A 26579-nucleotide genomic window follows, 5' to 3' on the forward strand; every position below is an offset into this window, starting at 1 on the left:
ATGACCAATTTTTTTTAGTCACTGGAGGATAGGAGAGCAGAATCTCACTTCGCAGTTGTCAAGGTTAACTTCGAGGTGCTTGCTGTCTATTGTAGTTACACAGTTCTAATGGCTCCAGCTGGGCCTTCTTCCCCGTTTGCTCGGGCTGGGGCAGCTCAGCTAGAGCACTGACTGGTTCAGGCAAGGTTAAGATGGTGGTTGTAAACACTGGCCCTGAGTGCCAGGAGTCTTCACTGTACAACTGGGGCCTGCAGCCAGGGACCTCAAGGCAAAAGATATTGGCAGTCTCACTAGCTCTACAAGCTGTAAGCTGGGTGAGTAGAGCATCAAAGCAATCGCACAGGGAAATAGGAGAGGGGAGCCAGAGAAATGGGGAGCTGTGTACTCGAATTAGGTTCCTGCTGTGGTTTCTGCTGAGTTAAAGTGTCAGCTCACCAAAGCCTTAGCAATAGTAGGTCTCTGGGGCAAAGCACAGTGAGGCAACTGAGCACTCTGCTTTTGGAGGTGAGGGTCATTTGGGACAACCCACTATTTCCCACCTAGGGTTTGAGGCAACTGTCCAGCCAGGAGCACCAAAAAGCCCTGGAAGGCAAGAGTGAGCTTAGCTCCGTTTCTTCAGTCCAAGGTTTGGTCTAAATTCAGAATTTTCTGATCTGCTTATTTTTGTGCTGGAGCTTGACTTCAGTATGAAACAGTGTTAAGGGACAACCCAGAGAGCAGTTGTGTGGTGCTGGTCAAGTAGAGTGACATGTACCAACGTGCATTTCAGGCTCATTGGCTCTACTTTCAGTTCCTATCACCACCATAAACCAGGAGAAAGGGCCAGCTTTTGATAGACTGGAGGTACCTGTAGCTCCTGGGGCCAGGAAGGCCTATCCCTGCAGGCCCTTCTACCCTTCCTAGCTCCCAGAGTCCCCAGGGCAGCAAAACAAACCTGTGCAAGTTCCTGACTTCCTGCCACTTCAGTTCCCTTCCTTTCCCTGTGTTTGCTTGGTCACAACCCTCTCACTATATTAGCAATTGCTCAGATGTCTTCTGCCTGAAACATTGCAAGGGTCTGCCACTGGTACCTTCACAAATAGGGACCATCTCCCGCAAGCCTGGTAGTGAGCACATTGTATAAAGGGAATAGAGTTGACAATGGCCAACCTCTCAGGGAGATTTTGCTACAAGTTTACCTCATATATACCATTTCATTCACTATTCAAATGCATGACCCTGCCATGTATAAAGAAAATGAAGGTCTGGGAACATGGCTGAGTGGTAGAGTGCTTACCTAGCTAGCATGCACAAAGCCCTGGGTTCGATTCCTCAGTACCACAAACAGAAAAAGCCGGAAGTAGCCTTGTGGCTCAAGAGCTAGAGTGCTAGCCTTAAGCAAAAGAAGCTCTGGGTCAGTGCCCCAGGCCCTGAGTTCAAGCCCCATGACTGGCAAAAAAAAAAAGGCTTTCTAGAAGCTTCCTGACCAGCCCAAGGCTACCTGTGTTCAGCGGTCAAGCCCCAAGGCCTTTTTGCACTATAAAAATCCCCCATGTTTCCTTTTTCATGGAGCCTGCTGGTGACCCAGACATGTAGAGAGGCAGGAGGCAATTTGCAGAGGAGTTGTAGAGAAAAAAAAACTTTTTATTGGAAATCTCTTAGATACATTTTAAAGTGTAGCTAAGTTGGAGTACATTGAAGGAGGGCCTCTGCCACCCCGAAGCTGATGACTGGTCCCAGTCCGTGCCCAGGGGGCTGCAGGAGTCAAGTCTAGAGCTCATTCTTTCCATTGTGTGGGGCTGAGGGGCAAGGGCCACCTTACTGGTTGCCTTGCTTCTCCCAGGATCAGTGAGGTCTCAGCCTTCCTGAGCCAAGTCTTGCAGAAAGGCTGCACCCTGCAAAGGCTTACACCAAAGGTATCAGACTGTCTTGGCCCAGTGGTAACAGGCCTTCCATGCAAGGTCTGAGACTGCAGCAGCTGAGATGAGGGCTTTAGTCACTTACTAGGCCCTTCCTCCTCAGCACTGGTCCAGGGACCAAATCTGATTGGTTCAGCTGGCCACGGATGTGTCCTGGCCCAAAGACGGGAGGGCTAGTTGGTCACCAATGCTGGCAGCAGACATATGCACAGGGCTCCCCTCTAGAGCGCACTCCGGACTTCAGAAGTCAGCCTTGTGCAGGTGGGAACAGCTTTACATGCAGTTCATGAACAAGCACTGAGAGGCACCTGCTCCACCAAGCCTCAGCCAAGGAGTACCCAGGGCCCAGGAGGAACGGGGCAGGCTGGTTCTTCTTGCCCAGCTGCCAGTCAGGCTGGAGAGGGCAGATGGTGAGGCACTTGACTTACTCAAGTAATAATACCTGAAAGGTTAAGTCAATCACATGCCCAGCTTTGGTTTCTCAACAGGGAACCATATCCAGCTCATAAACCCAGGGCAGTATACTATGAACAAACCGTGGGATTAAAGAGAGGTGGTGACCAGGCCCAAGTAGGAGGAAAAGCTCCATAGTCCAGCCCCCAAGGATCAGGAGCTCCAGAAGGAGGACACACACAATGCCACTTAGGCATGGCATATATGCAACTCTGAGTCGTCATCACATTTAGCACCCCGAGACTTCCTGGCTGCCAGAATGGAGGCTGAGACTGAGGGCAATGACAGTGCTCACCAGGAGTCTGCGGGTGTGCAAGGGAAAGCCTGCTGTCAGCTCAATGCAGTTTTAGGAGGGTTAGTTGGCCCTTGCCAGCCCTTTTATTGGATCTCACCTTCAATGCAATGGCAAGGAAGATCTCCAAGCAGCATCCCAGATCCTGAGGAACCTCCACAGGAGGCCTCTGTCCCAGGAAGAGGCCTGAGCCTTCCCCGAGTGAAATATCTAACCTCAAACATATTTTCTCTATAAAATATCTGATTTCTCTGAAGTAATAAATATTTACCATGTCCTCTAACCAAGGAGCAGCAACGTGTGTGTGTGTGTGATATTTGCTGTGGTTTTCAGTAATAGCATCTTACACAAAGTTTGGGGTTTTCCCATGGAGCTGAGGGCCTGAATACCTGCAACTACCAGGGCAGATCAGACTTCTGGTTAGGGACAGAACAACCTTGCAGAAGGGTATCATTTTGGGCAGACAGGCCTGTCATATTGCCAAGAGTATATGTGAGATGGAGAGAAAGGGAGGGGGAGAGAGAGAGGGAGATTGGCGGGGGGGGGGGGGGGAAGAGGAGAGGGGGAGCCCAAGAATTAAAGGAGATACCTAGAGAGCCTACAGGACCCTCCTCCCTCCTTCCTCCCCCAACATGTTCTCCTTCTTTCTGCCTTGTCCCAGCCTCTGGGCCACTAGCTGGAATGTCAAATGGTTGATGGTAAGAGCAGGCAGGCAAGGGGACCAGCCAGCTTCAGAGCAGACCTAGGCAGGAGGCTGGAGCAACAGGAACTAGGTGACATCCTTTGTGAAACAACTGATAATGACGGGCGAACATGGGTGGGTGGTTCTGCTGAGGCCCATTAACCCAGGTCTAGCTGAAAGGCTTGGAGGCAAGCCCTTCTCCCCGCAGTTACTAGGCTTCACTGCCACCATGGAGTCTCAGGATGGTCCAAGAGCAGAGGCTTCTGGGTCCCCATGGGGAACCATTCTGGAAGCAGCATGAGGGAAGGGAGTAACTGAGGAGTGAGGGACTCTCAGCCCCCTGGGACCACAGGGATGCTGCTGGTACTCAGGACATTTTTTTACTGCAGGGTTTCTACAAAGGCATCAAATTCGCGGACGTTCTTCTCATGCACAGCCAGCCTCTCTGGTAGTGAATCCTGTACCAGAAGAAGAGAAGAAGGGCTTAGTCAGGCCTGGGAGAGGCACCAGTCAGTCCCTGAGAGCGAGGAAGAGAGTAAGACAAAAAGTGTTGTTGAGCAGTGCTAGCTGAGCAGAAGGCAGGATGGCAGGGTGGCCATCGGGATGGGGGAGTGGACATGTCCTCAGGGATTTGTGGAGTCTGTAGGGCCACACACTCTATAAAGGTAAAACAGGCTAAAAACTACAAACACAAACTGTGGTTGGCACAGATCACCAACAGTAGAATGAAATTGCAAGTTCAGAGCACCATGGCTCAAGTCAACTTTAAGAAAGCTTTTTCATGCCCTTTCTGAGCATACATGCCCTGGAAGAAAAGGGACAAAGTAGCCATTGCAGCCCCTAGACTGATGTGGCAGGTCTGTGAGAGGCCTGGCACCAACACCTTCACACTGGCCAACTGAGGCTGAGGGGTCAGTAGCAAAAAGAAGCAAAGGAAAACAGCTGTGACACACTAGCCTGCTGTCATATCCAGCTATGGATAAAGATCTCACTCTACTGAAGTAGTCGGTCACCATTAGGACTAAGCAACAGAAAGCAATCTGTAGGGTTCAACCCCTCACAGAGATCTGCTGATGGTGGAGTTATGCATAAGGGACTTGGGAGAAGATGGAACCTCTCCAGCATTAGATCCTCAAGTAGACCACAACCCTGACAGCAGCGGTGGGTCTGGTTATAGCTGCCGGGTAGACCTGGAAAGCAGCTAGCACTGGCTGTGATCACACAGAGAGTACTGGGACCTAGATTCTTTCAGCGCACAGGTCACATGAGATTGGTGATTGGTGGTCAGATTGCCAAGCTCAGAAAGGCAGGCCATCTGGGGTCAAAACTATTTTGCCTGGTTCTATGATCTTGGCAAGTTAATCACAGAGTTTTTTTCTTTTGTTAATTGGAATAATAAAATCCATGTTTTTTTTGCTGCTGAAAAGTCATATTAAAACCCAATAAAAATGCTTGTCAGGGGCTGGAAATGCAACTCAGTGACTGACAGCCTGGGCATATGCCCACCTCATGGTCAACTCCTAGCTCCATGAAAGAGGGGTGGGGACAGAGAGAGGAGGAAGGAAGGAAGGAAGGAAGGAAGGAAGGAAGGAAGGAAGGAAGGAAGGAAGGAAGGAAGGAAGGAAGGAAGGAAGGAAGGAAGGAAGGAAGGCAGGAAGGAAGGAAGGAAGGCAGGCAGGCAGGCAGGCAGGCAGGGAGGGAGGAAGCGAGGGAGGGAGAGAGGGAAGAAAAAAGGAAAGAAAGAGGAAGAGACGAAGAAAGGCCTGGTGGTTAGACAGCCCTGGTAACTGTAAAGAATAATTAGTAGTAGTATTTCTGTTTCGTTACTACAAAGGAGGGTTTTCTGTTAAATCAAATCAAGGGCAGCTCCTCTGAAGGCCTCTAATTTCTGTAATAGTGAGAGTCCCACCTCAGACAGGGGGACCTTGCAGACAAGACAACCCAATCTGTCATATGACTTGATCACTAGGTGAGGAGGATGTCGGGATAAACTCCATCAAGCAGTCATCCCCACAGTGCACTGATGTCCACAAGTGACTCTCCTGTGCCAGGTCAGACCAGGTTAGTGACTTGTGCAAGCCACTCTTTTGCTTGCCTCTCAGAGGCAGGAAGTAGGCAATACTCTAAGCAGACATGTGGTAATAAAATCCATCTCAGAATGCTTGGCCATGCATGAGAACGGCTTGATGCAGGAGGGAGCTCTCTGAGGAAAGCAAAATCACTGGTCTTCAGGACCTACATGCTCCTGTGCCCTGCACCATGGTCTGCCTGGTAGAAGATGGGTATGGCCAGAGTGTGCAACTAACAGTAACACAGAGAATATGTAGTGCAAAGGAAAACTGAGCTCAAGCAAATCTAAGAAAACAATTAGTGAGTACCACTGGTGTATCTCAAGATTTGTTCCTAAAGTAAAACAAGGACAATGAAGGCAGAGGGGTAGGGAGAACAGAAAGCAAGTTCTAGGTCTACAGTACAGGAGGAATGACCATCGGTGAGGAAGTCCATACCAAGTCTTCAGCCATGGACTGGGCTCCAATATCTATGGAAAGGCTGCTCAGCTGAGGAGGGTTCTGAAATTCACGATAGAAAGTCCCCAAGTCCATTGGAAGAATGTCATCTTTAGAAAAAGCAGGTTTCTTCAAAACAAAACAAAAAGAGTGTATGTATACACATACACACACACACAGAGATTTGAATTAGCTTGCCTTGGTTTACAAAGAAAAATCAGAGGAGATAAGCTATGAACAAAGAAAAGCTTCTCCCAGACTTATCTGAGGGAGAAGAATCTTTACACCTTGCTACAGATGTCTAATCCGGGTCCCTCCCTGGCTAAGTTCATGTCCTCTTCAATTCCTTCCCTGAATCAAGGGCCATCCACTAGGCATGAATAGGACTTTTAAGTGGATACCTCTTGACCCCAGTTAGATTTTATTATGAATTTCACCCAAGGCATGGCATAATACCTTACTTACTACTCATGGGCCTTTGTCTCCCCAGACATCCACCGCCCTATCCCATCTTTACTGATGATCCCTGGGAAAGATCTTGTTCAAGTGCAATAAATGCATGGGGGTTTGCTTGTCCTAGAACAGCACAGGTGAAGGGAGGGGAAGGCCACTTACGAAGTCAATCATCACAAAGTCATCATGCGCATTGCCACTGCTGCCTCCACTGGAGCCATTGGAGTGCAGGCTGCCATGGAGAGGAGATGCTGTCTCTGGGGACTCGGGAGGATTTACCTGGTTCAAAATAAGGCAGAGTCAGGGCTGAGTCTGTGAACTGGACCCACGTCACTATGAGTCAACTGAGAAGTTTGTGTAAGAAACTTAGTGCTGGCTGTAGATGCAGAAGCCAAGGGGCCTAGCTTGCGGTCTGTGGAGGCCCAACCAGGATAGTGACTACTGCACCATCTACTGGAAACTGGCAGTCACAGGTGGGCTCACCATAGGATCGGCATCTTCCAGCTCCAAATTCTTGGGAGCAAACATGGCAAAAGGTATGTCCAAACTTGTCAGAGTCACCTGAAGAGACAGGAGAGAAGCATTCGTGCCGGCCCCTCCCCTGGCTCATGCTTACAGGCTGTCAGAAGTCAGCAGAACAGCAGGTTCCAACACTTCAGCTGACCCCACAACCTCCTTGTCTTCCTGTCCCCCATATCACATAAGCCCACAGAAGAGAACCCTGAGAATTCAGCTGGGTAAGTTTGAGCCACACCAATGCTGTGTCACTGGGCCTACAGAAGAGGAACTTCTATTCCAAAGTAAGGCAGTTTGTGAACTAAATAGTGTCCAGCCTGTCTCCCTAGGGGTTGTTGAAAGTTCTTAGTCTTCTTCACAGTAAAACTTCCACACTTAGACACACACACACTTGCAAGCATTTTCAGTAGTTCCATAAGATGCTGCCATAGAGCCTTACTCTAAGGACATTCTCACAGGTGGCAGTGGCAGAGTCACCTGGTTGATGGGTTTGTTGACAAAGGCTCCCACTTTTCGGACAAAGATGGTTTCTAAGACATCATGTGGGGAGGCCCGTCCCTCGCTGCTGTTAGATACAGTTTCAGCATCCTCACTAGGGAAGAAAGGGACAGTGAGTGCTCAATTCTCAAGCCACAGCACAATGACTTGGTTTCTCCACTATGTCCACCCTCTTGTGGGACTGTGGCCTGAGCAGGCTTCAGGTCCCACCACCCATGTAGGACATAGCACCGTGTGGTTGGGCTGCTGCCAGTGTCCCCTGCCTCATGAGCTGACAGGAGGCTGTACTTGTTGGGAACAACTAAAACTTATGCACATGATGAAATTTCTCGTTAAAATTGTGTCAACTTACAAAAAGCTGAACTGAAACACTAGTAATGTACATTGCTTAGCAGGCACAGAGAAGTCAGACACAGGACAACAACTCTAATAAACTGCCAGTTTAGTATTACAGAACTAAGCCCCACATTTTAGATTTTCTTCTTGTTCTATACAGAAGATTGCATATATATATATATATATATATATATATATGTATATATATATATTTTTTGGTCGATTGTGGGGCTTTGAACTCTGGGCCTGGGGGCTGTCCTTCAGCTTTTCAGCTCAAGGCTAGCACTCTATTGAGCCACAGTACCACTTCCAGTTTTCTGAGTGGTTTACTGGAGATAAGAGTCTCACTGCCTTTTCTGCCCGGCTGGCTTTGAACCATGATCCTCAGATCTCAGCCTCCTGAGTAGCTAGGATTACAGGCATGAGCCACCAGTGCCTGGGTAGAAAACTGTATATGTTATAAGTACAACATTAAATTCAAGTCTACCACATGAAGTGTCCATTTAAAGTCAATAGTCCCACATTTGAGGCCTTAGCCAGACAGAGCTCTCTCCATCCTTGGTGAACTGCCTGGGTCCAAATTTCTACATTCTTGCTCATGTTTTCTCTCTCCACGCCCCTGCCCTGTGTCAATTATCCCTTCTGGACTGATGCTGAGTCCTGTATGTCACAGCGGCTCTGAGCAACAGAAACTGGGCTGCCAGTGGTTGCCACCCAGTGGTAACAGAAGGCTCTGGCCAAAAAAGCAGGCTCAAGGTGAACAGGACTACATAAGGTGATCTCCCGGAATCCAGGTAGCAGGGGGACCAGCATGAAGAAAAGGTTTCTAAGCTCTTAAAACCTTTAGCTCAGAACCCCTATCCAGGGTCCTTGATCTCTAGCTACTTTTAGAAATGACCCTGGAGGTGAGGCTCAAAATGGGAGTGTAAAATGACTAACATTTTCCTTTAAGTAAGGACAAAAATGGAAACTTGAAAAACCAAAAATGGAGTCTTCTTCCTAATGACATACCAACACAAAAGTCTCCCCAAGCAGTTCTGCTCTTACCACTTCACTGTGGGAAACAAACAAAAATTTCTACAATGAGAATTTTCATTTATGATGTGTGTATGGGGGGGGGGGTGGCACACATTATCTCCAGTGCCTTCCAAGGGAGAAGAGGCGCAGAGCAGGACAGCTTGCAGCACATTCCCGGGGAGGAACACAGCTATGCAGTCAGGCCGCACTAGGTGACCTTGGGCAAAATCAGTGAGCCCTCCTGAGGTTGTTATTCATTCATTTACTCATTCATTTATAGTGCTGGAATGAAACCAGATCTCATGTGAACTAGGCAAGGACTCTACCATTCAGCTATACTACAGCCCTCTCATCTTGAAAAAGGAGGTAGCAGTGGTCATTTTTTTCTTTGGGTGTGTGTGTGGGGGGTACTATGGTTTGAAGTCAGGGCCTTGAGCTTACTAGGCATGGACTATACCAAATTATACTGCTGACCCATGCCTCCAGTCCCAAAGAAGTGATTTCTGATAGTGAAAATGCGAGAATTTTTACTTGCAAATTATGAAGACCAAATTATGGTCTTCATCGCTTACATTTTATAGACTATTATCACTTCAGTGATCTGAGAGGACAATGGTATAATTTCTTCCTTTGTCCTGGGGCTTGAAATCAGGGCCTGGGCACTGTCCCTGAGCTTCTTTTGCTCAAGGCAAACACTCTACCACTTGAGCTACAGCACCACTTCTGGCTTTTCTGTTTTTTTTCTGTGATACTGAGAAATCGAACCCGGGGCTTCATGCATGCTAGGCAAGCACTCTACCACTAAGCTACATTCCCAGCCTATCCTCACTGGCTTTGACAGTGCAGAGCCACAATGGAGACTCACCTGCTGGAAGGGGTAACGGCACAGTGGATCCCATCAGAAGGTGTGTGAGTTGCCAATCTTTCCTGGTCAGCCTGGGCGCCATGAGTAGGCTGGGTGGGAGCAAGGGGTACCCCACCTTCCTTCCCCGGAACCATGAGCTTTGGGGGAAATGGAAAGATACAGTGAACCACTGCCACAGGGAAACCTCACGTCCTAACTTGTTAGTGTCTGCTTTCAAGCTTTCCATCACAGTGCCACCACCTGGCGGGCAGACATCCTGGATCTTTCTGCTCTGGGATGTGGCTACTAGAAGACATGCATGGTAATGACTACAGAGGGAGAAGCAAAGAGGAAGAAAAACCCCAGGAAAATCATCTTTCCTTTTTGAAGATGGTTCCTTCCTCTCAGAGTCACTTCCGTCATCCAAAGAACCTTGTTTCCAAACAGTACACTACAGGTATCTGAAGAAGTCCCTTAACCGCTCCAGGGCAGGGAGGCAGCCCTGGAAAGCACAAGGTCCTCCCCATCTTTAAGGTACCTGGTGAGGATGTGGAGCATTTAAGCCAGCAGCAAACACTACCGGATAAGCCAGGTCAGCTGATCCAAGGCCCAGGACTGCAGGCTGATAGGAAAGGCGAGAGCTTGAAAGCTGAGCAAGAAAAAAACAGGGGGCAGAGGAAAGGCAGGAAAAAATAGGCAATCCTAGTGTGACAAATGATGGAGCTCTGCAGAAATGTAAGGAATGGGTCCAGGCCCACAGGTCTGTAGCACAGGAGCCTGGTGCGATATATGACAAGGTAGGCCAGGCTTTTTAGACATCTCTTGGATAAGAAAACAAGAGGCTTGCTTGTACTGGGATAGGGATTCCCAGTCGGGAGCCTCCCAAAGGCCTCAAATGAGCTCCTTGCTTCCCTGTTCCCAGGGGCTCAGCTTCTGTTTTGAGCCCAGCAGATCCCCAGGGAAAGACCCAGGGCCAAACTTGGAGCCAAAGTCATCAGTTTTTCCAAAGTCATTCTATTTTCTCCTTTGTCCTTGAGGTCCCTTTGAAATAGAAGGCCATCTTCTCTAATCACACCCTCTATCACCCCTGGGTATGGAAGGGTTCCTATTTATATTGAAAAAAAATAAGAACACCAGTCTTGTTTATTTGAAAATCTGATATAAATAACTCCATGTATTTTTCACATCAACGGAAGGAGGAGGGGCAAATGAATCCCCTATTTTGGGCTGCTGGCCTGTGGCTGTCCTGTTAAAATCAATACAGAGCCTCAAAATAATCCCTCAGGGTACTTGGGGACATTTAAATAACTATCCATTTTGCTCTGTCTCCATTTTTTGAAGAGAAGGAAGCCATCTGATCATTCCCCTTCTACCCATTATGAACTCACATGATGGGCAAAGGCCAGTCCTGCCATGGGGACCCTCAGAGCGTCCGTCACCACAGGAGTAGGGGTCTGAAAATGTGCCTTTGTGACAGTAAACACACACTGTGCAAAGACACACACAGAGACAGGAGAAACAAGAGAAGAAAAGAGAAAAGGGACTTGAGAAAGAAATGAAACACCAGCAGGGCGGCAGTGAGAGGCTAGAGAGACAGTGCTAACTTAGGAGTGTGGCAAGGGGAACAATGCACACTGGCTTCCCAAAGGGACAACTTTGGGAAGCTGGGTCCCTGGAAGTGACATTTATCCCAGCATGGGTCCTCCATCCTGCCCCCCAGACAAGCATCTGAAAACTCAAGTTGACTCAAGTGGGTAGGATCTGGCAAAACAGAGACATCTGAATCATTCATTAGTCTGTCTTTTGTCAAAAACTGGGTGGGAGGAAGCCATTGAACAGCTTCCAGGAGGAAGGACCTGAGTGCAGGTGCAAGGTAAACCCAAGAGGTACAAAGATGCTGGGATTGCTACGTTACACAGCAAGCCTTTTCAGGGGCCCACAATGTGCAGGTGGACACTTTCCTACATGGTGCCAGGAAAGATGAGAGGGTGTGCAGAGTATGTGCGCGTGGGCATGCAACTGTATTCCTAGAGTCTTACAATATGGGAGAACTTGCAAGTAAAAAATCCCTCCAAAAAAGTCAACATTTCAAAGCAACTTATGAACATGGTGATTATTGGAAGTATGGCTGCTTCAGCTTTAAATCTGACCAATTAGCTAATCAATGCTTAGAATCAGATGAACACTGTAGGACATACTAGCAAGTTCAGGGTCACAACTATTTCATGCCTGTATCTGATTGACACAATGATCCTTATTTTGTGGGCAAATAAAACACATTGTTAAACATGTATTTCCTGGATTCCAGCAAAGGCTGAGTAGAAGTTGTTAAATAACTATGTAACTCGGGCTGGGAAGGTGGTTCAGTGGTAGAGCGCTTGCCTTGCATGCCTGAGGCCCTGGGTTCAATTCCTCAGCACCACATAAGCAAAAAGAAAAAAGCCGGAAGTGGCGCTGTGGCTCAAGTGGTAGATCGCTAGCCTTGAGCTGAAGAGCTGAGAGACAACACCCAGGCCCAGAGTTCAGGCCCCACGACCCGACCCCAAAAAAACAAAAACAAAAACAAAAAATAACTATGTAACTCGTAGGATTATACTAAGGAAGAAAGTTAATAGCAACAGGAAATGAGGAGAACTGTTAGAAAAGGCGTATTTTCTGTACCAAACTCTACCAGCCTTGATCAGAGCTACTCAATACTTACTACTGAAGTGCATATTGTTTTGTTGATGAAATCTTGCCATGATCTAGTTCGTGTTTTATTTTTTTGCTTTTTTTTGTTTTTTGTTTTTGTTTTTGCAGTGCTAGGGATCAAACTCAGTGTCTCAAACATGCTCTATTCACTAAGACACCCCAGCTTGATTTGGTTTTGTTTTGGTGGTACTGGAGTTTGAACTCAGGGCTTTAGCAAGCATTCTACCTATAACTTCATTCCTTTTTGTTTTAGTTCTTTTTGTAATAGGATCTTCAAGTTTAAGTAAAGGTCAGCCTGGACCATGATTCTGGACCCATGTAAGGTCTCTCAAACTTTTTTTCCTGGGCTGGTCTCAATCCACAATCCTTGAGACCTTGCCTCATGAGTAGCTATTATTACAGTGTGAGCCACTGTGGCTGAGCCATGATTTAGTTTTAAACCATAACGACACAACTGGCAATGGATATAATGAGAAAGACTCTCTTTATATATACCAACAGACTTATGTAACCATCAGGTATAGAAGCTATTTAACATGCATTCTAACTTTGGGGCTAAATTGTTATGGCCAAGCCTTACCATCCCTCATAGCTCCTGAACCACAACTGCATTTGTTTATGAACTTATCATTTACAAAACAAAACTGTTTAATGAACTCAAATTTGATATACATACATTCTGGTTAGCTAACCTCTCCCCCAAAAGCAAACAAACAAACAGACAAGATACTTTCCATTCATACACTGGTAAGCAAATGAGTCTTAGGCCTTAGTGTACACCTGTAATCTCAGTTACTTGGGAGGCAGATACTGAGAGGAATGAAGTTCAGTGTCAGCCCAGACAAAAAGTTAGCAGAACCTAACTCAATCCCAATTAAGCCAAGTTGTGATGGTATGTATCTGTAACCCCAGATTCTGTGGGGCATAAGCTGGTTCACAGTCTGAGGCCAACTAGGGCAAAGATGGGAGACTAATAGAAAAATAACTAAAGCTAAAGAGGGCTGGAGTGTGGCTCCCATGGTAGAATACTTGCCTAGCAAGCACAAGATCCTGAATTGAAACTCCCCATTTTTTTACACATCTTTATTTGTACCAGTAAGCTATGCTGCTGCTCATGTCCACATATATTCATGAGGGGAGAGGCTCAACCCTCCCCTCCAAACCAAAGTATCTGGACCACCTGAGAATAAAAATCTCTTCTACCGTAGCTGTTTCTTGTGGGTTGCAAATTTAAGGCCAGCTTGTGCTATGCAATAAGACCCTGTCTCAAAAAATAGAATTGTGAGCGCCGGTGGCTCTTGCCTGTAATCCTAGCTACTCAGGAGGCTGAGATCTGAGGATCGTGGTTCAAAGCCAGCCTACGAAGGAAAGTCCGTGAACCTCTTATCTCCAATAAACCACCAGAAAACTGGAAAGGGCACTGTAGCTCAAGTGATAGAGCACTTGCCTTTAGCTGAAGAGCTGAGGGACAGCGCTCAGGCCCAGAGTTCAAGCCCCATGACCACCACCAACAACAAAAATAGAATTGTGTGTGTGTGTGTGTGCGTACACACGTGAGCGCATGCACATACATGCTTACTGGGGATTGAACCAAGGCCCTCCCACAGGCAAGGCACATGCTCTACCACTGAACCACCTCCAGCTTTAGCACAAGCCTCCTTTTTAGGACAGACAAGAGTGATCCATGGATTTTGCAATCTTATTCACAGATATTTAACTTGTTTTTGGAACACCCTAGAATACAACCAAGGAGATGTACTTTTTAATTTTCATAACTAAAATAATATAACAAATGAAAAGTTACAATGAGCTGATGAATTTGTTGTATCCACTAAATAAGGCAGTCAAGGGAATAATCTGGACTGGGTAGGTGTGGAAGAAAAGAAAGCCTAAGGGAAGAGACTAATGGGTATATTGGGCAGAGCCTGCCCAAGGAGGCAGAAGATAAAGGACTGGGGTGAAGGGTAAGCAAGGCTGTTATGAGGACCCAGCTCAATCCCAGTCCATTACACATGCTTCCTCCTGGGAAGCTGAGGTCATCAGGAGCCTGTGTCTTACTGAAGTTGCCTGGGCTTACCACTAAAGGCTGACTCAAGTGGGAAATTTAATGACTGAAATGTTTGTGCCAATTATTAAGAATTGACATGATTGCTTTCTTACTGGCATTTTATTTAGTATAAAAGAGCTCTTTTAGAAATAAAACTTATTAATTCAAAAGAGAACTATATTAACAAATGTATGTGAGAGTAGAGTATTTCGCTGGTATGAGAATGCACTTGGAATTCTGTGACTTGTTTTCTAGGGAAATTGAAGATGATACTGGGAAGGGAAGGCAAAGGCTACATGTAATACTGTGGGTTTTAGAATGGTTAGACTAGAAACGCTGCATACTTACCTTCCAGGTAAGGCTTTCTGTCACTGCTCAACCCTCTCCAAGCATTCGCCATCAACAACAGGAACACCACAACATAAGCCTACACCAAGTAAGTGCCACCATCTCAGAGCTGTTTCTCCTTACCTGGGAGGGAGGGGATGTGGAAAAAGAGGTGGTACACACTTCTTGAGAGTCTTCCACTGATGGATATGTTACTCCAGCATCCTCACCTGCAGTTCTAAAATGAAGAAAATGAAACAATGAATTTTAAGGTAATGGCATTAACATCAGAAAATATATAATAGTGGTTAAATAAGGCTGGGGAGTTATATCAAGAATTGTTTCAGGCAGAGTTCAGAATGCCAGATTGGAAAACCAATCAATTTTCTTAGAATATTCCATAAACTACAGGTACTCTTGTAGTCTTCAAGTAACTTGCTACGAAGGAAAGTCATATCTCTACCACCAAAACCAAAATGCCCCAGAATTTTGAAACATTCTGTGAACCAGAACCAGACAACAGCAGTAAGGGAAGCTAAGCTCTTCCCTTCTATTTATGAGGCAAGTAGCTATTTTTGCCTGGCTGCAGGTTGAGAGAGTGCCTTTCACATTCCTTACCTGTAATTGCAGGGGTGCATGGGAGAGGAGCTAGGATAGGGACGGTCCACAAAGTGATCAATGATAATCCCCATGATAGGTGGGGTTCTCTCAAATTGCCTGTAATGCAATAAGAAAATTGCAATATTTGTTAAAATTCCTTCCCAGCCCCCATGAAGTCTTCAGAGGACCCTTCACATTTAGCAGGCACCACCGCCTTAACTAATGCAATCTCTAAATACAGACCATAAACTCTACATTCCCGATAAGCTGGCTCTGGGACACTCAAATTCTCCAATCTGACAACTATGTACTCACTCACTCACTTGCTTTCATTCTCTCACACTCTATTTCATTCTTCTGAAGGTGTTCTTTAGCAAAGCTGAATGGCAAATTAATCTGAGCTCCCAGGAAGGCAGGAGCTTTATCATCCTGGAAGAGATCAAAGGGCCCTCCCTCACCTGGTAGACATGAATGCCAGGTTAATTCTGTAAGCACAAGAAAGAGTGATGGTACCAACAGGGGTACCCACTGTCCCAACACGAACCGTCTGGAAGCCTAGAAGAAGAGACAAATTATTAGCTTTTGTCCAGAGAATACCATGGACTCTTTACAGTCTATTGTACAGTTTCCCACTTAGCACTTTAAATGCCATGGGTGTGTGTGTGTGTGTGTGTGTGTGTGTGTGTGTGTGTGTGTGTGTGTGTGTGTGTGTGTGTGTGTGTGTGTGTGTGTGTGTGTGTGTGTGTGTGTGTGTGTGTGTGTGTGTGTGTGTGTGTGTGTGTGTGTGTGTCTGTGTGTCTGTGTGTGTCTGTGTGTGTCTGTGTGTGTCTGTGTGTGTGTGTGTGTTTAAAAATGCCATGGTGTGTGTGTGTGTGTGTGTGTCTCTGTGTGTGTGTGTCTCTGTGTGTGTGTGTGTGTGTGTCCCTTTTAATTTGCTCTATAAGGAGTGAATATAGCAGAGAAAAATAGCACTGTACTTCCAGGTAAAACTACCTGAGCTAAGAGCTAAAAAAAGAAAGTTGAGTTCTTAGAATTTCTAGAAAATAACTCAGTTAATATGAAAATAACTCAGTTAATATGACAGCTTCTTAGGCCACCTATATGTCTTCACATCTTTTCCTTCCTTTGTTACCAGCTATGTATCATTACAGGTCGCAACCAAGCCCATCTCTGAAGTTAGGAATGCTCTTTCCTTTTTCTTTCTTTCTTTTTTTTTCTGGCGGTCATAGGGCTTGAACTCCAGGCCTGGGCACTGTCCCTCAGCTCTTCAGCTCAAGGTGAGCCCTCTACCACTTGAGCCACAGTGCCACTTACAATTTTCTGGTGGTTAACTGGAGATAAAAGTCTCACAGACATTTCCTGTCCAAGCTGGCTTTGAACCACAATCCTCAGATCTCAGCTTTCTGAGTAGCTAGGAATACAGGTGTGAACCATTAGCACCCAGCTATTTATTTTTATTTTTTGCCAAGCATAGGGCTTGAACTCAGGGCCTGGGCACTGTCCCTGAGGTTCTTTTGCTCAAGGCTAACACTCTACCACTTGAGCCACAGTATCACTTCCAGCTTTTTCTGGTTATGTGGTACAGGGCTTCATGCATGGTAGGCAAGCCCTCTAACACTAAGCCATATTCCCAGCCCAAGAGTCCTCTAAATACTGCAAACGTTTTCTGATCCAGACACATACCTTCTCCTAAGCCATTCAACTGAACTTCCCCAAAATATATCCTGTAGGGAAGAAAGAAAAAGAAATGTTACCTGCTTCTTTATTCTCAAGGCCTCTATAGACCAAATTCCTAGAAACAAGCCCATCTCTGCAGGAACATCTTGCCTGAAAGAGCAGTAATGCCACTAAGCACCTCAATTAAGCTACAGGCAAAAAGAAGCATATAAAGGTATAAGACTAAGAAATAAGGAAAATAACAAGAGAAAACAGCAACTTTTTTCTTCCCTCTGCTACTACAATGTGTATTATTTCCTAGTAGGTATGCCTATTATGAAATAAACAACATTAATAAAATTAGAAAATAATGCTGAGATTACTACTAGAAGGTGCTGGATTGTTTTTTTTAAAAAATTTTTTGAGCTGGGTGCCGGTGGCTCACACCTGTAATCCTAGCTACTCAGGAGGCTGAGTTCTGAGGATCACGGTTCAAAGTCAGCCTGGGCAGGAAACTCTGTGAGACTTGTATCTCCAATAAACCACTAGAAAACCAGAAGTGGTGCTGTGGCTCAAACGGTAGAGTGCTCGCTTTGAGCTGAAGAGCTGAAGGACAGCGCCTAAGCCCAGAATTCAAGCCCCATGACCGACAAAAGAAAAAAATAAAATAAATTTTGAGACAGGTCTTGCTGCTCCAAGACAGGTCCAAGCTGGCTTTGAACTTGAGATCCTCCTGCTTCAACCTGCCAAGTTTTGGAATTATATACCATCACATCTGAGTTATAAATAAATAAAACATGATTCCCAAAACTCTTAGCTTTTTTTTTTTTTTTTTGGGGGGGGGGAGTCCGGCCGTGGGGCCTGAACTCTGGGCCTGGGCGCTGTCCCTCAACTCTTCAGCTCAAGGCTAGCGTTCTACCGCTTCAGCCACAGCGCCACTTCCGGCTTTTTTTCTTTTTGCTTATGTGGTGCTGAGGAATTAAACCCAGGGCCTCAGGCATGCAAGGCAAGCCTCTACCACTGAGCCAACTTCCCAGCCCCAAACTCTAGCTTTTTAAGGCCAGCTGTGTTACCATAATTTAGATGTATATGCTTCACAAAAGGATTTTGAAGTAAATATTCAGTTACTTAACATTTCTTAGAATTCTACATTTCAACTAAATGCAAATCTCTCTTACAAAGTCAACAAAAACTGATGATCAAGCCAGGCGCCGGTGACTCATGCTTATAATCCTAGCTACTCAGGAGGGTGAGATCTGAGGATCACAGTTCAAAGCCAGCCTGGGCAAGCAAGAAAGTCCGAGAGACTTTTATCTCCAATAAACCACTAGAAAATCTGAAGTGGCACTGTGGCACAAGCTGTAGAGTACTCACTCTGAGCTGAAGAGCCGAGGGATAGCACCCAAGCCCAGAGTTCAAGCCCCACGACCCACAAAAAACAAAACAAAAAACTGATGATCAATAGGGAGATGTTCTTACTGAAAATAGCTACTGAAGTAAAATATTTGAATTCATAATACATAAAATGTATTCATATTTTTTCAAATAATTCTGTTAAAAATTAAACATGCGGATGGGTGCCGTTAGCTCACACCTGAAATCCTAGCTACTCAGGAGGCTGAGATCTGAGGATCATGGTTCAAAGCCAGCCTGGGCAGGAAAGTCTGTGAAACTCTTATCTCCAAAAACCAGCAGAAAACTGGAAGTGGCACAGTGGCTCAAGTAGTAGAGCACTTGCCTTGAGCTGAAGAGCTCATGGACAGCACCCAGGCCCAGAGTTCAAGCCCCACAACCGAAAAAAAAGAAAAAGAAAAAGAAAATTAAACCTATGCAAGGGGTTATTCGATACGTTTTAGGTTTTAATAGTACACAACCTATAGTTACAGGTTAAGGATGAAAATAAAATAAGATGACTCTGAATCTGAGGTCTCACAGTGAATATTTTAGGCATGTGGCCCACAGTCCATGGCAGCCTCACAGCTCTCTCCTGGGGCTGAGTATGTGGCTTAGTGGTAGAGTGCTTGCCTAGCATGCATGAAGCCCCAGGTTCAATTCCTCAGTATCACATAAACAGAAAAAGCTGGAAGTGGTGGCATGGCTCAAGTGGTAGTGTGCTAGCCTTGAGGAAAAGAAGCTCAGGGGCAGTGCCCAAACCCTGAGTTCAAGCCCCAGGACTGGCCACAACCCCCTATGGACAGTATATAAACAGGTGGTGGTATTCTAAAAAGAACTCAGTTATAGCAGGCACTGGTGGCTTATGTCTGTAATCCTAGCTACTCAGGAGGCTGAGATCTGAGGATCGCAGTTCAGTATTTTTTTTTTTTTTGGGTCTGGTCGTGGGGCCTGAACTCTGGGCCTGGGCGCTGTCCTTCAGCTCCTTAGGTCAAGACTAGCGCTCTACCACTTGAGCTACAGTGCCACTTCCAGCTTTTTTCTTTTTGCATATGTGGTGCTGAGGAATTGAACCCAGGGCCTCATGCATGCAAGGCAAGAGCTCTACCACTGAGCCACCTTCCCAGCCCCTGAGGATCGCAGTTCAAAGCCAGCCAGGGCAGCAAAGTCCATGAGCCTCTTATCTCTAATTAACCACCAGAAAACCAGAGGTGGCACTGTGGCTCAAGTGTTACAAGTCTTGAGAACAAAAACCCAGGGACAACACCCAGGCCCAGAGTTCAAGCCTTAAAGACTGGCATACACACAGAAAAGCATATGTTAACTCTGCCATACAGGATCTTCCCAGAGAAGCTTTTATATTCCAAAGGAATCATGGCCATGAAGTAACAACAGGACAGGTCACCTGATAAGTTTTGAAAAACTCAAGTTCATGAGCTCATATAGGAGGCTTTCAAGTAATCACATAAAACCTATAGCTTTTTAGTGCCATCAACCATCCATCCAAAACAAAATCCTCAGGTATCTGAATGCCAGTCAGACAATATATACCATGACAAGGCTGCTAAGGAAGTGAGTGTCTATGCTACTTACCTGTACAATATGACATATTCATGCCCTTGTTTTCTGGATAGTCTGTAGGCTGGTGTCACCCTAGTTATAGCAAGAAGAGACTTCAGCAGCAGTGACAGTCTGTTATAGACTGTGTAAGAAACTTTGATTTCTTTATCACACCTGAGGAGCACAAGACACCATTAGCATCTTCTATAAAGTGATAGAACTATAAGAAGTTATTATTAAAAAATATTCTGAATTAAGGGTGCAACTATGTAAAAGTTCTGTCAATATGTTGTTGAAGTTAGCCAAACTTTTATACAGCGGAGAACCAAAAATCACCCAAGGTTTTTTCTAGACATTTTCCCCTCCTCAGTATTGTGAATCAAATCCAGAGTCTTGCAATTGCTAGGGAAGTGCTTTACCACTTTTTTTTCTAGTTTTTAAGTAAGTATCTTTCTAGGAAACTAAGGAGCACACTTAAAAACAATTACTCAATATTGCAATTATATATTCTTAAGAAGCTGAAATATTTCAGGTACTAGCTTTATTTATTTTTGGTGCCAGTCCTGGGATTTGAACTCAGGGCCTAGGTGCTTCCCCTAAGCTTTTGTGCTTGAAGCTAGTGCTCTACCACTTGAGCCACAGCTCTACTTCCAGCTTTCGAAGATGAGTCTCACGGAGTTTACTGTGCAAGCTGGCTTTGAACCATGATCCTCAGTTCTCAGCCTCTTGATTAGTTAAGATTACAGGCTTGAGCCACTGGTGCCTGGCCTAAAGACTCCCATTTAGAGTGAGAGTCATTTTCTGCCCAGGCTGGCTTGGAACTTTGATCTATTGGACCTTAGCCTTTTGAGAAACTAGGATTACAGGATAAGCCATTAGCACCTGGTTTAGCATAATTCTCAAGGTACTGTTTTAGGATCTATTTCTTTCTGTCTATATAGAAACAGAAATAATTTTATCCAGGAAATTTGGAGGAGTATGTTTGGACCATAACTTGGCTTATTTTCTATTTAAGAAAAAATAAGAGGCTGGAGGCCCAGCTGCCTAACAATAGTAAGCATTTGAGTTCAATCCTTAGTACCAACCAAAAAATAAATAAACATGACTCTGGATGCTGGTGGCTCACACCTGTAATCCAGCTAATCAGGATGCTGAGATCTGTGGCTTACAGTTGGAAGCCAGCCTGGGCAAGAAAAATCCCTGAGACTATTATCTCCTATTAAACACACAGACACACAGACACACAGACACACACACACACACACACAGACACACACACACACAACTTTAGCAAAAGAGCTCATAATGGCCAGGTGCTGGTGGCTCACACCTGAAATCCTAGCTACTCAGGAGGCTGAGATCTGAGGATCACGGTTCAAAGCCAGCTCAGGCAGGAAAGGCCGTGAAACTCTTATCTCCAATTAACCACCAGAAAACTGCAAGTGGCACTGTGGCTCAAGTGGCAGAGTGCTTGCCTTGAGCTGAAGAGCTGAGTGACAGTGCCCAGGCCCAGAGTTAAAGCCCCAAAACTGACTTAAAAAAGAGAGAGAGAGAGAGAGAGAGAGAGAGAGAGAGAGAGAGAGAGAGAGAGAGAGAGAGAGAGAGAGAGAGAGAGAGAGAGAGAGAGAGAACATGGACAACACACAGGCCCCAAGTTCAAAACCCATGTCTGACTCTGACACTGACACATACACTAATGGCCATATCACACATAGTAATCACTAAGAATTTTCTTTTGATGGATTGGTATTTTCTCAATCTTCCTGTCTATAGCTTTTGAAAATTGAAGCTTAAGCAGTAGCTAAGCTAATCTCTGTTAAAGAAGAAAATGGGGGAGGGAGATGATATGCATTAATACACAATCAACCCAGTGTGTAAAAAGAGCAGTGTGGGGAAATCTTGCTGGATAGCAGCCACACAGAAAGCAGACAAAGTAGTGTAGTCATGTTACAGGAGCTCATGAGGGATTTAATCAGAGAACTTGCTGTTCTCTGGGAAAACAACAAAATCCTTTTCAGCTTCTGCCGCTCCTTTCCTGGTGCTGTGTGAGTCTCTGGACTGTCTCTGAAGGTCATCTCTATGCCTAGGATGGAAGCCAAGACTGAAGCACACTGTAGCAAAGACCTACTGGCTTTGCTGAGTGGTCAGAATGCCTTTGGTGACTGAAAACAAAGCCCTGCTTTCACATGATATCATCTGCTTTATCTGCAAATACCAGCAACCACAGGGCCTGAGACAAAAGCACTTACTTTTCATTCATTTCAAGACACCAAATTTCCAGCTCCATAGAATCTCCCTGTAGATGGGACAAGGGGAAACCATTTCAGTTTTTTAACTATTTTTTTAATTATAAAGTACTACATAATCACTAGAAAGGATTGGAAGGTACAGATAGGCAAACAGATTAAAAACAATTTAGCCAGCTATTTTTCTATTTATTTTGGAGTACTAGGGTACTAGGATCTGAATTTAGGACCTTATACTTGTGAGGAAGGTACTCTACACCGCCCCCTCCCCACCCCACCCCCGAAAGTTGGATTTGCTACATGTCACTTTTCTTTTCTCTTTTTTTTTTGGTCAGTCATCAGCTTGAACTCCTGGCCTGGGCACTGTCCCTGAGCTCTTTCATTCAAAGCTAGTGCTCTACTACCAGAACCACAGTGCTACTTCTGGTGTTCTAGTGGTTAATTGGAGATAAAAGTCATAGACTTTCCTGCCCAGGCTGTCTTTGAACTGCCAGCCTTGGATCTCAGTCTCTTGAGTAGCTAGGATTACAGTGTAAGTCACTGGTACCCAGCTTTATTTTTTCTTAATACCTAGGGCCAGGTGCTGGAATGTAGCACAGAGACAAAGAGCTTGCTTGCCCAGCAAGTGTAATATCCTGAGTTTGATTCCAGTACAAAAATATATATACAATTTTAAAAAAACAAACAAAAAATAACACCTAGGGCTGGACAGGATAGTCCATGAGACTCTTATTCCCAATTAATCACAAAAACATCCATGACTCATGTGGTAGAGTGCTAGTTTTGAGCAAAAAGAACTCAGGGATAGTGCCCAGGCCCAGAGTTCAAGCCACGGGACTGGCAAATACTACTACTACTACTACTACTACTAATACTACTATTAGTAATGATAACAATAATAATACTTAGACACCTGCCTACTAAGTTCAAAACAAGCCAGCACCCAGTGGCTCACACCTGTAATCCTAGCTATTTAAGAGGCTGAGATCTGAGGATCTTGGTTCAAAGTCAGGGTAGTCTAATAAATCAAAGAAATTCTTTTTTTTTTTTGTGTCAGTGGTGGGGCCTGGGCACTGTCCCTTAGTTCTTCAGCTCAAGGCTAGCGCTCTACCACTTGAGCCACAGCACCACTCCCGGCCTTTTCTGTTTATGTGATGCTGGGGAATCAAACCCAGGGCCTCATGCATGCAAGGCAAGCACTCTACCATTGAGCCACCTTCCCAGCCCCCCAAAAACTCTTATCTTTAATTAACCAATAAAAAATCTGGATGTGGAGGTATGGCTCAAGTGGTAGAGCAACAGCCTTAAGCAAAAAAGGTAAAGGAGAAGAACACAAAGTCCTGAGTTCAGGCCCCGGTAGGGCACAAAAAGAAAAAAAAAAAAAATCTTGGTGTTTTCCTGATGAAAATAATTCATCTCTTTTGTTTTCTGCAGTTCCAGAGATCAAATCCAGTACTTTAAGTGTGCTAGACAAACACTGTAATATGAAGCTACATCTCCAATACCCCCAAATTCTTTATCACTATAACACAGTATTCTATACTATGACTATCATTTTATCTAACCAGTCTCCCTATCGTGGACTATACAATGGACTTACATTTCTTTTCTCCTTTTTTTTTTTTTTTTTTTTGCTTTTGGTGTTAGCACTTGAGCTTGAACTCAAAGGCTCTTGTCCTTGGTTCAGCTTTTTATGCTCTTGGCCACTTGAACCACAGCTCTAGTTAAGAAGTTAACATTGTACACACATATACAATTTCCTTAGGCAAATTTCCATTGGTTCAGAGAATATAAACAAGATTTTTCCTTTTTCATTTTTGCAGTTCTAGGGTGAAATCCCTGGGTCTTGCACACATGCTAGGCAAGTGTTCTGCCACTGGGCAGCATCGCTGGCTCTAAAAAAAAAAAATTATTTTATTTTTTTTTTGGTGCTCATCCTGGGGCTTAAACTCAGGGCCTTAAGCTTTTTTTTTTTTTTTTTTTGGTCGGTCTTGGGGCTTGAACTCTGGGCTTGGGTGCTGTTCTTCCACTCTTCAGCTCAAGATAAGGGCTCTACCACTTGAGCCATAGCGCCACTTCCGGTTTTCTAGTGGTTTACTGGAGATAAGTCTCATGTGGACTTTCCTGCCCCAGCTGGCTTTGAACCATGATCCTCAGATCTCAGCCTCCTGAGTAGCTAAGATGACAGGTGTGAGCCACTGGCACCCGGCTCCTTAAGCTTTTTTTTGCTCAAGGCTAGTGTTCTATCATTGAGCCACAGCTATATTTTCGGCTTTTTGTTGGTTAATTGGAGACAAGAGTCTCACAGACTTTCCTGCCTGGTCTGACTTTGAACTGTGATCCTCAGATCTCAGTCTCCTTAGTAGCTAGGATAATAGGTATGAAACACCAGTGTCCAGCTTTAGCCCTAAACCTTTTTTTTTTTAATTTTATTTTATTGTAAAGGCGATATACAGAGCCTAAAGGTATTTTTCCAAAATACCTTCAGAAAAGCTGAAAATTTTAAAGTAATGGAAAGAGCCTTTCCCTTCAATTCTATAGGGGAATTTTTAGGTAGCAGCCACATTTTAAGAACACTTGCTCTTTTTCTTTTCTTTTCTTTTTCTTTTTCTTTTTTTTTGTCAGTCGTGAGGCTTGAACTTTGGGCCTGAGAGCACTGTCCCTCAGCTCTTCAGCTCAAGGCAAGCACTCTACCTCTTGAGCCACACGCCACTTCCGGTTTTCTGGTGGTTTATTGGAGATAAGTCTCCGGCCTTTCCTACCTGAGCTGGCTTTGAACCATGATCCTCAAATCTCAGCCTCCTGACTAAGTAGCTAGGATTACAGGTGTGAGCCACCAGTGCCCCACACAATTGCTCTTTAAACTTAAAAATCTAGTTGTCTGATAGCTTTAGATAACCTCTATGTATTAGTCCTTACACTTCCTTGGTGGGAGGGAAAGAAATGCCTAAAGCCAAGATCACTCAACCTTGTGAAACTTCTGTGTATGAGTAAGAAAGATAATCACATCCCTTCGGACACAGTAACCTTTTTACTAATCATTCAGGTGTGGGAATGAGTTTGGGTTAGTTTATGAAACTAATCTGACCTGGAAATTTTGTTATAGGTCAAATTTACATTGCGTATCCTTAGTATCTATCCTTATCACATTTTAAGTTTTTGTTTCTGTGTTCGCTTTGGCAACACATATACTAAAATTGGAACGATACAGAGAAGATTAGCATGGCCCCTGCGCAAGGATGACACGCAAATTCGTGAAGTGTTCCATATTTTCTATTAAAAAAAAAAAAGTTTTTGTTTCTTTTTCTTTTTTGTCAGTTGTGGGGCTTGCACTCTGGGCCTGAAAACTGTCCTTGAGCTCTTCGGCTCAAGGCTAGAGCTTTACCACTGGAGCCACAGTGCCACTTCTGGGTTAAGAATCTAGCCTGTAATCCTTGCTACTCAGGAGGCTGAGATCTGAGGATCCAGGTTCAAACCCAGCCCGGGCAGGAACGTCTGTGAGACTTTATCTCCAATAAACCACCAGAAAACCGGAAGTGGCCCTGTGGCTCAAGTGGTAGGGCCCTAGCCTTGAGCTGAAGAGCTGAGGGGCAGAGTCCAGGCCCACAGTTCAAGCCCCATGACCAACAACAACCACAAAAAAGAATCTCACGGACTTTTCATGCCCAGGCTGGCTTTAAGTGAGATCCTCAGATCTCAGCCTCTTGAGTAGCTAGGATTATAGGCATAAGCCACGCATGTCCAGCAAGTTTTTGTTTCTTGAGATAGAGCTCAGTATATTGCTCAGGTTGGCCTTCAACTCCTGGACTCCAGAATGAGTGTGTCTGGAGGACTGGCTCACTCATTCTCCCATGTAGTTGGGACAACTGAGTTTTGTCCATGCCTAAACTGCACTGCCTCAAGAAAAATACTGTGTTATTTTAAAATAATACAGTAAGTTTCAAAATTCTCCCCCCCCCCAAAAAAAATAAGGGACAAATAAATACTGGAGAGTATCTACAAGTTGATGTTGTTTTTCTAGAATAATCAGAACTATGTATAATCAGGTTTCCCAGATGCTCATAAAAGGAGAGTTCTTCCACAGATTCCTTTTAGACACTCTGAATCACTAAGCGAAACAACTCATTGTAGAAACTTGCAATTCACTAAAGGACTTTTGTTTTATTGGATGTTAGGGTTTCCACAGAAAAAAAAAATTGAAACCATTCATTCAATAAAATTCTTGAAAGAGTACTACATGCTATTCTAGGCACAAGGCTGGCTCCTGAGAAAACAGAAGTGGTTGTATATCTAAATGCTACCTAATTTCAAAAAGAACTTGAGAAATACATAATGGTATATAAGAATGTGACAGCTGCTGATCTTAACTAGGAAAATAGAGCATGAACATAAACATGTACTAACTACCAACTACAATTTACCCTAAAAATTTCACAAATAAAGATTAACCAGGGTTGGGATGGTGGCTCAGTGGTAGAGGCCCTCGGTTCAATTCCTCAGCACCACATAAGCATAAAAAGCTGTAAGTGGCACTGTGGCTCAAGTGGTAGAGTGCTCACCTTGA

The 26579-nt window shown here is 44.8% G+C and overlaps 1 protein-coding gene and 1 non-coding gene across 8 annotated transcripts in view; one reads left to right on the forward strand and one right to left on the reverse strand.

Annotated features, from left to right (window-relative positions):
* Positions 1 to 1602: 1602 nt before the first annotated feature.
* Atg13 (autophagy related 13) overlaps positions 1603 to 26579 on the reverse strand; it is a 53888-nt gene continuing 28911 nt past the window's right edge. For 2 of the 7 annotated variants that reach the window (XM_070032440.1, XM_070032439.1), the window contains 14 exons: positions 22019 to 22065; positions 19803 to 19943; positions 16845 to 16885; positions 15620 to 15716; positions 15180 to 15278; positions 14706 to 14799; positions 10885 to 10983; positions 10035 to 10145; positions 9518 to 9654; positions 7279 to 7393; positions 6769 to 6846; positions 6448 to 6564; positions 5833 to 5961; positions 1603 to 3783 (listed from right to left, as the gene is read on the reverse strand). In XM_070032440.1, the coding sequence (XP_069888541.1) occupies positions 3706 to 3783; positions 5833 to 5961; positions 6448 to 6564; positions 6769 to 6846; positions 7279 to 7393; positions 9518 to 9654; positions 10035 to 10145; positions 10885 to 10983; positions 14706 to 14799; positions 15180 to 15278; positions 15620 to 15716; positions 16845 to 16885; positions 19803 to 19943; positions 22019 to 22065 (1383 nt within the window). In that variant the 3' untranslated portion in view covers positions 1603 to 3705. The remainder of the gene's footprint in view (positions 3784 to 5832; positions 5962 to 6447; positions 6565 to 6768; positions 6847 to 7278; positions 7394 to 9517; positions 9655 to 10034; positions 10146 to 10884; positions 10984 to 14705; positions 14800 to 15179; positions 15279 to 15619; positions 15717 to 16844; positions 16886 to 19802; positions 19944 to 22018; positions 22066 to 26579) is intronic. The other 5 variants (XM_070032443.1, XM_070032444.1, XM_070032445.1 and 2 more) reach the window with 5 other exon arrangements.
* On the forward strand, positions 25183 to 25289 carry LOC138834229 (U6 spliceosomal RNA). Its single transcript, XR_011374006.1, has one exon. It is a non-coding gene; the product is annotated as a U6 spliceosomal RNA (small nuclear RNA).

This window comes from Dipodomys merriami, unplaced genomic scaffold (genome assembly GCF_024711535.1).
Source record: "Dipodomys merriami isolate MVZ:Mamm:240054 unplaced genomic scaffold, mDipMer1.0.p SCAF_21, whole genome shotgun sequence".
NCBI classification, from domain to species: Eukaryota; Metazoa; Chordata; class Mammalia; order Rodentia; family Heteromyidae; genus Dipodomys; species Dipodomys merriami.